We start from the raw sequence: 16255 nt of genomic DNA on the forward strand, positions 1-16255 counted from the left end.
CATGAATCTTCTTTCAAGGTGATTAAATAAATGACATTGTTGGACAGATAAGTTCCCGATTTCTGTTGACACCTTCAATTCCTACTGGATAATTATGGTACTTGAAACTAGGGGGAAGGCTATATCTTTCAACAGGAAGTGTTCTTTGATTGTGACAGTATATTAATTGGGGCTTTATATATATATATATATATATATATATATATATATATATATATATATATATATATATATATATATATATATATATATATATTACTAGTTTGAGTTCAGAAGACAATAGTAATAGAGTTTATTTCCTTCACTAAAATTTGGCGCCCATACAGGGACCAGACGGCAATGTACAATTTGAATCTCAAGTGAGAAAGGATTCTTCAGTGATAGTTAACTTAAAGGCTGCAGCATAAGGTAAGAAGCTTATTATTACAGTTTTGTTTCACTTCCACCGTGTGTTTAGTCCTCATCCATTCTGGTTGAATTATTTTCCATTAAATAGTCTGGTCCAAGAACTAAAGACATACATTGCCTTGTAAAAGTATTCATACCCCATGAACTTTTTGATATTTTTTTCATATTATACTCACAAACTTAAAATGTATTTTATTGGGATTTTATGTCCTATACCAGCACAAAATTCCAAGTATTTGTGAAGTGTAAAGTATATGATATAGGCGTTTTCTAAATATTTTAAAAATATAAATATGAAAATTGTGACATGCATCTGTATTCAGCCCTTTATAGTCTGATACACTTAAGGCCCCCCTTGACATATTAGTGATTCTGGTACGTATGTTACTTTTTTATGTGTACCAGAATCACGGACATACACCGACCTATTAAAATCAATGGGTCTGTGCATATATCAGTGATTTCTCACTGACCATCTTTCCGTGCGGCGCACAAGCGCTTCTGTGTGTTCTGCATGAAGACAAGTCCGCATTTTGACTGGCATCACTGTGTTTTTCAGTGACTTGTGAAAGTGGCCTAAGTAAAATCTTGAGGGACAAGTAAATGAAGTCCGCCTCTGTGTAATTTTTCTCAGTATAACTACAGGTGTTCTGTGAAGGTCTCTTCCTGCCTGTGCAACATGATGTTCTGCAGCAGCTGAGCTTTATAGCATGGTTTTTACTGCATCTAGTGCATAGCACTGTTTAATAATGTAGATTAATAATAATCTATATTTTCTTAATGGCATCACTATATGTTCGTCAATCAGTGGTTGGAATAGGAGAAGAAATATCATGTATAATCAATCTGTAGACGTCTGCTGCAAAATATAAGCAGTACACCACTCATCTCTGTATATTTATGTGAATATATATGTTAGTCATCTCATCTGGCCCAAAAGTCTGGCTTTTCTTCCTTCTCTTATGGCAGCCTCCCTCTATACTAGTCTGCGCGGGTTACCTGAAAATTACCACTAATGTCATCATCCAAGACTTTTTAAGGTCAATTCAGGTGGCTGCTTGCCACCTGAGTATTCATGTAGTGATAAGGGTACTTTACACGCTGTGATCTTGCTAGCGAGATCGCAAGCGATCGTACCCGCCCCCGTCGGTTGTGTGAATCGCTGCCCGTGGTGCACAACCTTGTTAGTCCCCATCACACGTACTTATCTACCCTGCGACGTCGCTCTGGTCGGCGAACCGCCTCCTTTCTAAGGGGGCAGTTCGTGCGACGTCACACGGCAGGCGTCCAATAGAAGCGGTGGGGCGGAGATGAGCGGGACGTAACATCCCGCCTACCTCCTTTCTTCCGCATTGCCGGTGGAGGCAGGTAAGGAGATGTTCCTCGCTCCTGCAGTGTCACACACAGCGATGTGTGGTGTCGCAGGAACGATGAACAACATCGCTAATAAGCAGACAATGATTTTCGGTTTCAGGACGACCTCTCCACGGCAAACGATTTTGACCTCTTTTGCGATCATTTAAGGTCGCTCGTAGGTATCACACACTGCGATATCGTTAATGAAGCCGGATGTGCGTCACAAACACCGTGACCCCGACGATAATTCACTAACGATATCGCAGCGTGTAAAGCCCCCTATACTCTTTGCTTACACGAGCTTCCCTGGAGTTTTGTTACACTTCCAACTTGGTTCTACTCAAGGTAGTGTCTGAGGCTGGAATCACACTTGCGAGTGTAAAATCGGTCCCATTCTCATGCCAGAAAGTCGGACGATTTCTTCTAACATTTCATCAGTGTGCTGTCAGTGTGCAATCAGTTTTTACCCTCAGCAGCTGCTACTCATGTACTGTTATGTACAGGAGCATTTACAGTGTTCTCTGCTACTTGCTAGAAACCTTTTGAGAAAAATGGATGTCACTAGGATCGTGTGTGTGCCATCCGTGTGACATCCGGTTTTTTCCACGCACCCATAGACTTACATTGAAGAGACTCGCGCGAGAAACTCACCAAAACGCAGCATGCCATTTTTTTCTCAGTCCGATTTGGAGTGAATAAAAAAATAGCAGATCGGAGCTGCCTCATTGATTAACATGGGTCCGAGTGCAATGGGAGATTTTCTCGCATAGCACTCGTGCGAGTTAATCGCAGGTGTGAAGCCGGCCTGAATCTGATTAATCATCTGTTCCTGACTGCTATGCCGGCAAACAACTACTACTACTACAAGATCAGTATTATATTCCTGGTGTTTTTCACACCTTTGCTGAATCCAGGTATATTATTATGAACGCCTCCTTTGCTATTCCTGGTGCTGGTCACACCTTTAACTCTGGTGAGTCAAGTAATCTAATAACCACCTCATCACTGGTGTTTCAGATTTCTCAACTCCAGCAACAAGATTCCAAATAACCTACACATCTTTGCTTTATCATTTGCTGACCTACTAGTTGGCATGGTATTGAAAAGTGTAAGAAAATTTTTCACTTTCACTATATATATACAACAGTATATCACAGAAGTGAATGCACCTGTTACATTTTTGTAAATATTTTATTATATTTTTTCCATGGGACAACGCTCAAGATATGACCCTGTGATACACTGTACAGTGTCATTGTGAAGCTTGTGAGGCTATGCAAATTTGGTGCCCTCTAAATAACTCACCACACAGCCATTAATGTCTAAACTGCTGGCAAAAAAGTGCGTATGTGACGCCCTGGTAAAACCAGGTAGTCACAGAAAGAGTTAATCCTCCTTGGTAGCTACACAATCCCCACACAGATGTACAGCAGCCAATCAGGCCCTACTCACCCCCTCCCAAGGAAAAGGGAGGGGGCGAGGGGAGTTAAGGAAGTGACAGAGCAGAATTTAGTTCAGTTGTGCTGTAGTCAGTGGAAAGCTGACAGGGAAGGCTTGCAGCTCCCCGGAGAAAGTGGTAGCCGGAGTTGGAGCCCTGGACTACCGGACTAGGTGGCTGTGAGGGCCACAGGTGACGGAGATCCGGCAGCGGGGAACCTGAGGCGACCGGGACAGGGTTGTAGCCCGCCGATGCGGGACCCAATCCAGAGGCCGTTCAAATGGACTAGTCCAGACAAGAGAGAGACAGAAAGAGAGTGTGGAAGGAAGGGCCCCTGGCTGTATATCTGGGTGTGGGACCCGAAGACACCCGCCAACGGTGACCGTCCATTTGGCAAGTTGGTTTACAAAGGACTCTGTGTTTTCTGACCACACACATCAGCCTAGCTTCATCCAACACCAAGACAACCAAACTGAGTTTCCTGCTCCCTGCAATCCCTGCCACCACCACAACTCCCAATTGGGCCCCGGGACTACAACTCCCCTACCCATGGAGGGGATCCCACATTGCTGCCCCACACCATCAGTCCCGGGCACGGTCCCCAGAGGCAGCAGCGGTGCCACCATCTCATCACCGCAACCCACGGGTGGTGTCACAGACAATCCCCCTTTACATATTCCCCTTTTGTTGTGGAGCCTGGGATCACAGACTGGGTCACGCCACCGTGATACCTCTAGAAGCGACCCCATTGGCCCGGCTCTGAGTACCCCCTATCCCTGGGCGACACATGTACACCCCAAAATGTTAATATTTTGTGTGACCACCATTATTTTCCAGCACCACCTTAACTCTCTTGGGCATGAAGATCACTAGAGCTTCATAGGAGACACTTAATCCTCTCCACTGCTCCATGATGACATCACGGAGCAGCTGGATGTTAGAGACCATGTGCTCTTCCACCTTCCATTTGAGGATGCCCCATAGATGTTCAATAGAGTTTAGGTGGGAAGACATGCTTGACCAGTCTAGCACCTTTACCCTCACTTTCGTTAGCAGGCAGTGGTTGTGTCGTACCCCTGGACTATTCAGGTCGTCACAGGGTACTGCACGCTCTCTCTCTTTAGTGCGGTATTCAAATCCCTCATGGTTCTGGGTCCCCATCTTACAGTGCTGCCTCCAACAGCAAATCAAATCCTAGATACACCTTGCACCACAACCACCAGACACACCAGTGGGTGGCTTAAGCGGAATAGGGTCACCAACGTAGGGGTCAGGAAGGGGAGGTGAGGAGTGAAGAGTAGTGCAAAGTGGAGTAGTAAAGTGGAGGAGGCTGGGAGTGGTGGATCCCAGGAGAAGCTGACTAGGTTGCAGACGGTGGTCTGGACCTAGAGGAGTTGGACCCCAGTCACAGGGGATTGATGTTAGGTGCCTGGACCTGTCAAAGAGGAAGGTCAGCAGCCTGCTCCTATCACCGGTCCGGGACCGAAGGTACAGCGGGGTACACGTACCATAGGTCGGGGAGAAGCTTCAGGCAACCTGGCAATTAACCTGCGGAGAGCAGACCCTTTATGGACTGTTTCCACTAGCTCCAGAATCTGAGCACTAGCGCAATGAGGGGGATAGGGCCTTCCAGACAAGCAGCCCACTAAAATCCCAAGCATGAGCCCTGAGAGCAGACTCCCACACTTAGCCACAGTGGGGAGCGGGACCCAGCAAGTTCCAGACTACTGGGCCACTACGGTGAATTTAAACTTTCTGCCAGGAGGTAGGTCACGGATCACCAGACAGCACTGCAGGGGACAGGACCTGGACAAGCTCCCCTGCGAGAGGCAGCGGCACCCAGAGACTTGGTTTACCCGGTTATCAGCGTCTGCTCATTGGCTGAGTGAGTACCTGAGTGATTTCCCCTTCACAGCACCCAGTAGCACGATCCACAGTCCCGGGGCCTGCCCGTACCCGTGGAGGGCAACGACACCTTGCTGCCCCACTCCATCACCCCGGGTACTCCCAACGGCAGCGGCGGTACTCCCAATTACCGCACACTACAGGTCGTGTCACGAACTATAACTCCCCTGTAAATATCCACCTTTTACTTTAGAGTGTGGCCACTAGCCCACGGGTCCGGAAACCCTCGAGCCACGAACGGACACCATCCCGGATCCGAGCGATTCAATCTGCTGCTGGGGTGGCACAGTTGTCTTGAAGGTGTGTTTGGGGTTCCCTCAATGATCTGTAGCTCCCCACAGATGGCAGCACTCATGCAGCTCCAAACCATGAAACTCCCAAAAACATGCCTGACTGTACGCAGGACACACTTGTCTTTGTACTTCTCACCTGGTTGTTGCCACACACACTTGACACCATCAGATCAAAATTTATTTTATCTTGGTCTCATCAGACCACAGGAAATTGTTCCAGTGATCCATGTGCTTAGTCTGCTGTCTTCAGCAAACAGTTTACATCTTTAGAAGAGGCTTCCTTCTGGGATTACAGCCATGCAAACCAATTTGATGCAGTGTGTGGGATATGGTCTGAGCACTGATAGGTGGACCCCCCACCCCTTTAATCTTTACATCAATGCTGACAGCACTCATAGTTGTTTTGAAAAACAACCTCTAGATATGATGGTGAGCATGTGCACTCAACTTATTCGGTTGACCATGGCAAGGCCTGTTCTGAGTGGATCCTGTCATGTTATACCGCTGTATGGTCTTGGCCACCATACTGCAGCTCAGGTTCAGGGTGGTGACAATCTTCTTATAGCCTTGACCATCTTTATATAGAGCAACAATTCTTTTCTTCACATGCCCTGAGAATTATTTGCCATGAGGAGCCATGTTGAGTTTCCCTTGAGCAGTATGAGAGTATGTGAGCGATAACACCAAATGTAACACAACTTCTCCCCATTCACACATGAGACCTTGGAACAGTAATGAGTCACATGACACTGGGGAGTGAAAATGGCTCACTGGGCACAATTTGGCCCTTTTCACTTAGGGGTGCACTCATTTTTATTGCCAGCAGTTTGACATTAATGACTATTTATTGAGTTATTTAGAGGACATCAGGTGTACCTTGTTATACAAGCTGCACACTGAGGCTGAGGTCACACAGGGACACTGCGTGCCCTCGCATGACAGTCGGTTCACGTTCGCAGCACAGCGGGAGCTGAGAGTCATGCGAGGGTCATTGCGACTGTGGTCCGATTGTGCGATCAGACCACAGCTGCAGGGGGAGGGCTGGTGCTGAGGAGGGCGATCAGACCACAGCTGCAGGGGGAGGGCTGGCGCTGTGGAAGGAGGGCCGGCGCTGCGGAGGAGAGGGAGAGATTTATCTCCCTATATCCTCCATTGCCGGCAATTGCGATTCTCACACTCCACTTGCATTACACTGGTGTAATATGAGTGCAGTGCGATGTGTCTCTCACCCCATAGACTTGAATGGGTGCAAGTGAAACAGGATTACATTACAGTTGCAGCATTGAGGCGTCTGTTTTCTCGGTCCGATTAGGGCTGAGAAAATAATTGCTCATGGGTGTGGGCCCATAGGGTTATATTGGTCCAAGTGGAATGCGATTTTTTTTTTTATCGCTTTCCACTCGCTCCGTTTTTCTCACCGTGTGTCCTAGGCCTAACACTGTACATTGTGTCAAAGGGTCAGATCTTCACTGTTGTCCCATGAAATAATATATTAAAATGTTTACAAAAATGTGAGTGGTGTATTCACTTTTGAGATATATATAGTGTATATATTTGTGTGTAATATTAATATACTACTCACTGAATAAGGTCTCCAGATTTGCTATGGTGGAAAAAAATACATTACAGTCCATCTCCAGGTCGTCATGGGCGAGTTTTTGAATAACAGCGTTTAGAATTGTTGTGTTAAAGTTAAAACCTAAAAAATAGGAAAAAAAAAAGAATGTGAAAAATTAAATTCCATGTATATACCAAGGATGAACATCCAAGGAGTACACCCTGATCTACACTATGTAAAGTAACAAGTAAGAAGAAGTTACCCATAAGGTAAAAGTTCCTATTGACTGCGGGCTGATATCTTGAAAACTTGGAGGTTAGTACAGTATATCAGAATATTGTATTACTCTTCATAATAGAATAAATAAGCTGCATTTGCTAAAACCATGATACCCTCAATAGATTGTCTGGTAACTTAGATTCTACAGATCAATGGAATCGCACATTAATGAGATTCTCTGGAATCACTATAATCATAGGCTGTCCTTAGTATATGACATAGTTTTGGTAAATCATGATCAATACAATGAAACGTTCCTTTGCCTAATGTTGGGTACCTGCTTGCATAATTGCGTCTCTCAAATCAGCAGCAGAAAGGGTTCCGCTTTTGTCAGCATCCGCAGACTGGAAGATGTTCTAAAAGGGAAAGAAGAAATAAACATATTCACCAATAGGTATTCTCTTCTTAAACCTGAGAATAACCCTCATCACCTAGTAAATAATAATAAAAAGGGACACGTATCAATCATTACCCAGTATTTCTCCACCTTCAGCCAGGTCTTCTTGAATTCGTCTGTGCTCAGAGTCTTGGTGTTGTCCTCCTGGGTAGGCTGCAGTTAAAGTTTGTTTTTTTTCTTCTGTGGTGTAAAATTTAATTTTTTAAAGTGCATCAATCACCAGGATTTTCCTATATAACCTAAAGCCAGTGCTATACTGGCACTATCATGCTGATTCTATACATACCTTTAGTGGTCAGCTCGGATGTATAGGTTTTGAAACACAAGCAAGTAAAGTTTGTAAAATGAATGTGACGCCCTGGACTAGTCAGGTCGTCGCAGGTAGTCCCACGCACACACACCCCCTCCCTAAAAAGGTGACAGCAGCCAAACTTCAAAACCCTTTTCACCTTCCTCCAGGTTTGATGTCCACACCAGGGGGGTGGAGCCAGGTGGTTGGCTCCGCCCACCAAGGCGTTCACAGGCCTGGAGGCGGTAAAAACAGTAGTTCCAAGTAGATTAGCCTTGACAGTGGACGGGAGCAGTCAAGTTCAAGGGCAGACCTGTGACCAGGCCTGCCATAGTCTACCAGGTGTCTGGGTTGGAGCCCAGTCACCTCTGGCAAGGAGGCAGATGGTGGTGGCCGCCTGCAGGAGCTGGGATTACAGCCGGTGGAACCGTAGGGACCGGGGTTTGGCGGTGGCCCGCCGGTACCGAACCGGGGAACCGATTGGAAACCGGAGCACCAGGAGGGGTACTCAGACCCAGTACGAGGCCCAGAAACAACTAGGCTAAGTCGAATCAACTGATTGAGGACTGGACTTTAGGACCTTTCCCACACAAGACCCAACTGAAGACAACAGCCCAACCATTAGGGTAAAGCCACCGTCAAGGCATAGAGAACCAAGGGGCCAGCGTCTGCGGGCAAACAGGGCTCTCCCGACACCCAGCAAGCCGGGGAGCGGACTACCGTTGCTTAGGCATAGGAGTCATAACGTTCATATTAAAGAGGTGCAGGAGAAAGGCGGAAACCACCAACCTGTTAAGGGGAAGCTGCAGCCGGCTGCGGGCACCGTTCGTCATCCCGTTTGGTTTACCAGAGACTCCAGTGTGTTGTATCATAGTGAGTACACCAGTGCCTTCTGGCCGCGCACCGCACTGACACGCCAGCACCATCCATTCCTTCACCTCAGCGCCTCCCTCGGGCCCCCGGGACCATCACTCCCCTACCCACGGAGGGGTCAACATCAAGCTGTGCAACACCGTCCCCGGGAGGCCTAGTCAACGGCAGCGTGGTGTCCATCCATTCACCACAACCCGTGGGTGGCGTCACAAACTTAAATCCCCTACAAACCACCGCGGCCCCGGCCGTGGAACTCCGTACCGAAGCCCCTGCGTGTAACGCCAACCCCCTTTCAGAGCAATGTGACCCCCGGGTCCGTGGAGAGCTCGAGCCACCCACCGACGAGCATGGATCCGAGTGGTTCGGCAGCCAACCGAGCCCGCGGGGCAGTACATGAGCAGCTGTTTGAATGACAGCAGCTAATAGCTGGGATGGGTAGTCATAGTTATCCCCTCCCCCTGTTATTTATGCTAATTCTGTTACGGAATCGTTTTACTTTGTGACTAGAAGGACCTGTGCTGATGTCATACCCATGTGACCAGAAGAAGCAGGGCCTCAGCAAACATAGCTGATACCAGAAATCAACATTATTTTTCTGCTGGCTGAGGCCCCGTTCCTTCTGGTCACATGAGTATGACATCAGCACAGGTCCTTCTAGTCACAAAGTAAAATTACTCCATAATAGAATTAGCATATATAACAGGGGGAGGGGATAACTATGACTACCCACCACAGCTATCAGCTGCTGTCATTCAAACAGCTGTTCATTTTACAAACTTTACTCGCTTGTGTTTCAAAACCTATACATCCTAGCTGACAACTAAAGTTATGTATAGAATCCGCCTGATAGTGCCAGTATAGCACTGTCTTTAGGTTATGTAGGAAAATTCTGGTGATTGGTGTGCTTTAACAGGCACCCCCCAAAAAAATGTATAAACTCCGCCCACCCTGCCCTGGAAGTGTTTTGCTTATGGGCCTTTAGTAAAACACTTCCGGGGCAGGGTGGGCGGGGTTTATATATATTTTTATAGGGGGGTGTTTGTGTGTGTACACTACATCTGATCACGCTGATTTTACACCAAATGTGAACCAAACAAACACTGCACAGTGATGCTCACTTGAGTGGTTTGTACTCGTCACTCACTCGAACCTCGAACCCGAACCTTGTTTTGTTTTTTTTTATGCTCAGTTTCCGAACTCAAACCTCAGCTTCACTCATCTCTACTTAGCATTCAACATCTAATAGTAGCTGAGTTCAGTGCATCATGTTGCTTTTGCTCTCTCAATTCTGTTGAATTTGGCTGCAACGTTCAAACTCCTTTCTGCTATGAAAGTATTTTGGCATCTCTGCCAATCATGATGTTCTGCTGTTCCTCCAAACGTCAGAACATAATAAATAGAGGATTGGGAAGAGTTTAAGAAATTCTAGAAGAATATACTCAACTGTCTTATGTACTCTCCTCCCCTGTTCTGCCTCTCCCAGTCCCGCACATGCCTCCACTCACCTCTGGCTGGTCTTCAGTTCGGATCTTCCTTCTAATGATAACTAGTGGGGCATGAAGCACGTCATTGACCTCAACCAGTTGCCCCATTTCCCACATGACCACTTGTAGCCTAGTGAAAGCCAGAAGATCCAGACTGAAGACTGATTCGAAGACTGATGCAAAAACCACTGAGCTGTGACAATAAGGCTATGTGCCCACTAAGCGTTTTTGCGCATTTTTTGGGTGCGTTTTTGTGCGTTTTCGAGCTCAAAAATGCATGACTGCTTCCCCAACAAAGTCTATAGCGGGCTTTACACGCTACGATCTCGCTAGCAAGATCGCAAGCGATCGTACCCGCCCCCGTCGGTTGTGCGACACGGGCAAATCGCTGCCCGTCACGCACAACCTCGCTTAACCCCGTCACACGGACTTACCTGTCCTGCGACGTTGCTCTGGCCGGCGATCCGCCTCCTTTCTAAGGGGGCGGGTCGTGCAACGTCACACGGCAGCCGTCCAATAGAGAAGCGGAGGGGCGGAGATGAGCGAGACGGAAACATCCCGCCCACCTCCTTCCTTCCGCATTGCCGGTGGAGGCAGGTAAGGAGATGTTCCTTGCTCCTGCGGTGTCACACACAGCGATGTGTGCTCCGCAGGAACGAGGAACATCGCTAATTAGAAGAGAACGATTTTTTGTTTTAGGACGACCTCTGCGCGGCAAATAATTTTGGCCGCTTTTGCGATCGTTTTAGGTCGCACATAAGTGTCACACACTGCGATATCGTTAATGACGCCGAATGTGCGTCACAAACAACGTGACCCCGACGATAAATCATTAACGATATCTTAGTGTGTAAAGCCCGCTTATGACTTTTCATGTTTGCTGTCCTCACACAACTTTTTTTCAGCTGCGTTTTTGAGCTTAAAATAAAAAAATGGACATATCAATTCTTTCCTGCGTTTTTCTGCGTTTTCCCCCCCACGCAATGTATTGGAAAAACGCAGTGATCAAAAATGCAACAAAACGCAGCCAAAAACGCACCGAAACGCAATAAAAACGCATGCATTTTACCGGTGCGTTTTTTGCACGTTTTTGCCGCAAGTTCATTTTTTTGTGTTTTTGTGCGTTTTTAGCTGCCAAAAACACACAAAAACGCAGCGTCAAAAACACGCTCAGTGCGCGCATAGCCTTAGACAGAAGTGAGGAAGGCCTAAGACAGGTGACTATAATCTTTATTACTCTTTTACTCCTTTCTAGCCATCAAAAATATACAGCATAATCGTGGTAGATTTTTTTCTTTATTTGTGTGACTTCAATCCTAAAAAATGTCATATACTTATAAATCCAAATTTGGAGCACTTTGGATTGCTATTAATTGATTCAATAATGTCTAATTAAACCTTCAAACTTTTGCGTCTCCTGTGAAATAATAGAAAAAAATTCTTCTTTCTTTGCCACAATATTTTAGCAGGCGTTATATTCCTTTAAGGCCACCACATTGCGTCAGATGAGCTTCACATGACCTGAAAATTATAGAGTTTGTGAGAAGGATACATCCATGAGCTTGATCAGATCTCGGACGGTTTTTATAGAGAGTCCCACAGGCTGGAGATCAGGATCTGCACAAAGAGAAATATCATTTCTGTACATGTTTATATGTATATTATATATATATATATATTTATATATATATATATATATATATATATATATATAAAACAGAATAATGCTTCATGGAAATATCATGTGGCCACTGTCCAAAATTGACAGCCTTGATATACTGTATTAGCTTTATTAGATGATATTGGATGTAACCTGATTAGAAAAAATATCCATGAGGGACTATAAAATTTAGTATTAAGGTGTGTGCATGTGTGCGTGCACGTGTTTGTCTGTGTGCATGTGTGCGTGCACGTGTTTGTCTGTGTGCATGTGTATCGATGAGTGTGCGCATGTGTGCGAGTCTCTGTGGGTGTCTGTGTGCCTCTGAGTATCCATAAATGCATACACATGTATAAAAACATATTTTAAAATAGAGTATGATTCTTTTTGACTTCTTGATAAACGTTCATCAGGTACATAAAGATAATAGATAATAATAAATGTATTTTTATGCACCTGATGAAGGCTTATCAAGAAGCCGAAACACATCATACTCAATGTTATAAAATATGTTTTCGGAGCGTTGTAGTTGTTAATATGCCAATATATAGGTGAGGGTGTTATGGTTCGGGTTCTGTTGTGCCTCGAACCGGTCTAGTCCCGTGATTGACTCCCACATTGGGGTCGGTTAACTCTGCAGCACCACCTGGCCGCCGCTTGAGGCATCAGGTAGCTAGAGTTTTGTACCATCCTGAGCCTAAGTGCTTATACAGCCACACTAAGCATGTGCGTGATGTCATTGATGACAAGGTGGCCACTGATTGGTTATCAGTGACATCAGCGATGAAGTGGCAGCCACTGATTGGTCATCATGACTTCATCAATGATGTGGCAGTCCCTGTATGGCTGCAGCAAACACCATTACCACATGCCATGGTGCCTGGGCCAGGGTGGCGGCTATAAAATGTCTGTAGCTTCGCCCATCGGGGCGCGAGTGTCATTCTGCATGCTGACAGCAAAGGCTGCTTTCCCGGCTGTCAGGAGTGAGTGGGTTCCAGTGCCATTTTAGTCTGCAGTGCCTGTGGCAGACTTGTGTATATGTGCCAGTGTGAATCTGAATTTAGGGCAGGCGCCGGTACCAGGTATTCATATCTGGGTACAAGCTGTGTCTCGGCACGGTGAGGGATTAGGGTCCTTCTGGACAGATGTGCCCCCTACACACGTGACCAGTCTGCCGTGTCAGTGGCAGACTTGTGTGTGTGTGCCAGCCCTGGGGACTCAGTGACGCTAACTGGGTAGCCTTCACGGTCTGACGTGCCCCGTACACATGTGACCGGCTCAGTGGTTACGTTCCAGGTTTACCAGTGATGCTAACTGGGTTCCCTTTTGGTTTGTCGTGTCCCTACACATGTGACCGTTTTCTGTTGCGTTTCCTTTGGTTTTGAGGTGTCCCTACACACGTGACCATTGCTTGTACACCTGTTAGGTTAACAGGGACACGCTACACGTAGGAGTGTGCCTTTACAACATCTCCTTCGTTTCTTTTGTGGTCTCCTGAGTTGCTGTATTTCGTCCTCCTGTCCTTAGTGGCTTTAATAACTTGGGGCGACGATTGATATAATATTATTTTATATTCAATCGTCCCCTCCGTAACAGAGGGATTGCTGGACCTATCTATACAATGATGTTATCATACTTATAAACCAATATGTAGCCCCAGATGGATGGAGTGCTGCTGGTTCACTTCTCAGAAAAAAGTGTCCTCCAGTGGAGTTTCAACAGATAAAGTATGTGTTCCAAGTACCGGTAGTGGCGCTCTCCCAAACAATCGGGAGTATTTTTCATCCCAACGGATATGACCATTAATTGGATTAAAAACATGTATTAAATCATATTTTAAAACAATGAGATGAAGCGTTTTGACTTCTTGATAAGCCTCCATCAGGTACATAAAAATAATAAATAATAATAAATGTATTTTTATACCTGATGAAGGCTCAATGTTTTAAAATATGTTTTAAATTTAATACGTGTTTTTAATCCAATAAATGGGCATATCCTTTGGGATATTGGGAGAACGACATCCATCCAGATTGGTTGGGAGAGCGCCATTACTGGTACTTGGAGCACATACTTTACCTATCAGAACTCCATTGGAGGACACTTTTCTTTTCATAGAGAAAATTCCATCCCTTTATATGCAGGTATATAGTGAGAGTGATATCAGTTATTGCAGGATTATTATCTACTCATTCTGAATTTGAGAGAATGATCCAATATCACATAACTTACAATTTAATGAGAACATCTTGTCCAGCATGTCCTTCACTTCAGTCTCATTGAATTCTCCTTTCTGTAACTATAGAATATAGTATATAGAATACAATAACTTAGTATATGGCAGACATATGTAAATAATGTGATAGTAAGCTATTACATACAGTTAGGTCCAGAAATATTTGGACAGTGACACAATGTTCGCGAGTTGGGCTCTGCATGCCACCACATTGGATTTGAAATGAAACCTCTACGACAGAATTCAAGTGCAGATTGTAACGTTTAATTTGAAGGTTTGAACAAAAATATCTGATAGAAATTGTAGGAATTGTCACATTTCTTTAAAAACACTCCGCATTTTAGGAGGTCAAAAGTAATTGGACAAATAAACCAAACCCAAACAAAATATTTTTATTTTCAATATTTTGTTGCGAATCCTTTGGAGGCAATCACTGCCTTAAGTCTGGAACCCATGGACATCACCAAACGCTGGGTTTCCTCCTTCTTAATGCTTTGCCAGGCCTTTACAGCCGCAGCCTTCAGGTCTTGCTTGTTTGTGGGTCTTTCCGTCTTAAGTCTGGATTTGAGCAAGTGAAATGCATGCTCAATTGGGTTAAGATCTGGTGATTGACTTGGCCATTGCAGAATGTTCCACTTTTTTGCACTCATGAACTCCTGGGTAGCTTTGGCTGTATGCTTGGGGTCATTGTCCATCTGTACTATGAAGCGCCGTCCGATCAACTTTGCGGCATTTGGCTGAATCTGGGCTGAAAGTATATCCCGGTACACTTCAGAATTCATCTGGCTACTCTTGTCTGCCGTTATGTCATCAATAAACACAAGTGACCCAGTGCCATTGAAAGCCATGCATGCCCATGCCATCACGTTGCCTCCACCATGTTTTACAGAGGATGTGGTGTGCCTTGGATCATGTGCCGTTCCCTTTCTTCTCCAAACTTTTTTCTTCCCATCATTCTGGTACAGGTTGATCTTTGTCTCATCTGTCCATAGAATACTTTTCCAGAACTGAGCTGGCTTCAGGAGGTGTTTTTCAGCAAATTTAACTCTGGCCTGTCTATTTTTGGAATTGATGAATGGTTTGCATCTAGATGTGAACCCTTTGTATTTACTTTCATGGAGTCTTCTCTTTACTGTTGACTTAGAGACAGATACACCTACTTCACTGAGAGTGTTCTGGACTTCAGTTGATGTTGTGAATGGGTTCTTCTTCACCAAAGAAAGTATGCGGCGATCATCCACCACTGTTGTCATCCGTGGACGCCCAGGCCTTTTTGAGTTCCCAAGCTCACCAGTCAATTCCTTTTTTCTCAGAATGTACCCGACTGTTGATTTTGCTACTCCAAGCATGTCTGCTATCTCTCTGATGGATTTTTTCTTTTTTTTCACCCTCAGGATGTTCTGCTTCACCTCAATTGAGAGTTCCTTAGACCGCATGTTGTCTGGTCACAGCAACAGCTTCCAAATGCAAAACCACACACCTGAAATCAACCCCAGACCTTTTAACTACTTCATTGATTACAGGTTAACGAGGGAGACGCCTTCAGAGTTAATTGCAGCCCTTAGAGTCCCTTGTCCAATTACTTTTGGTCCCTTGAAAAAGAGGAGGCTATGCATTACAGAGCTATGATTCCTAAACCCTTTCTCCGATTTGGATGTGAAAACTCTCATATTGCATTGCAGCTGGGAGTGTGCACTTTCAGCCCATATTATATATATACAGTGCCTACAAGTAGTATTCAACCCCCTGCAGATTTAGCAGGTTTGATAAGATGCAAATAAGTAAGAGCCTGCAAACTTCAAACAAGAGCAGGATTTATTAACAGATGAATAAATCTTACAAACCAACAAGTTATGTTGCTCAGTTAAATTTTAATAAATTTTCAACATAAAAGTGTGGGTCAATTATTATTCAACCCCAAGGTTTAATATTTTGTGGAATAACCCTTGTTTGCAATTACAGCTAATAATCGTCTTTTATAAGACCTGATCAGGCCGGCACAGGTCTCTGGAGTTATCTTGGCCCACTCCTCCATGCAGATCTTCTCCAAGTTATCTAGGTTCTTTGGGTGTCTCATGT

General features: G+C 45.1%; 1 protein-coding gene across 1 annotated transcript in view; it reads right to left on the reverse strand.

Moving 5' to 3' along the window:
* The window catches only part of LOC142295957 (calpain-8-like), a 131286-nt gene that overhangs the window by 7481 nt on the left and 107550 nt on the right, over positions 1-16255 (reverse strand). The window contains exons 14-18 of the mRNA XM_075339095.1: positions 14173-14239; positions 11833-11897; positions 7710-7778; positions 7515-7593; positions 6983-7099 (exon numbers count right to left, since the gene is read on the reverse strand). Coding sequence (XP_075195210.1) covers positions 6983-7099; positions 7515-7593; positions 7710-7778; positions 11833-11897; positions 14173-14239 — 397 coding nt within the window. The remainder of the gene's footprint in view (positions 1-6982; positions 7100-7514; positions 7594-7709; positions 7779-11832; positions 11898-14172; positions 14240-16255) is intronic.

Source organism: Anomaloglossus baeobatrachus, chromosome 3, assembly GCF_048569485.1.
Source record: "Anomaloglossus baeobatrachus isolate aAnoBae1 chromosome 3, aAnoBae1.hap1, whole genome shotgun sequence".
Taxonomy (NCBI): Eukaryota; Metazoa; Chordata; class Amphibia; order Anura; family Aromobatidae; genus Anomaloglossus; species Anomaloglossus baeobatrachus.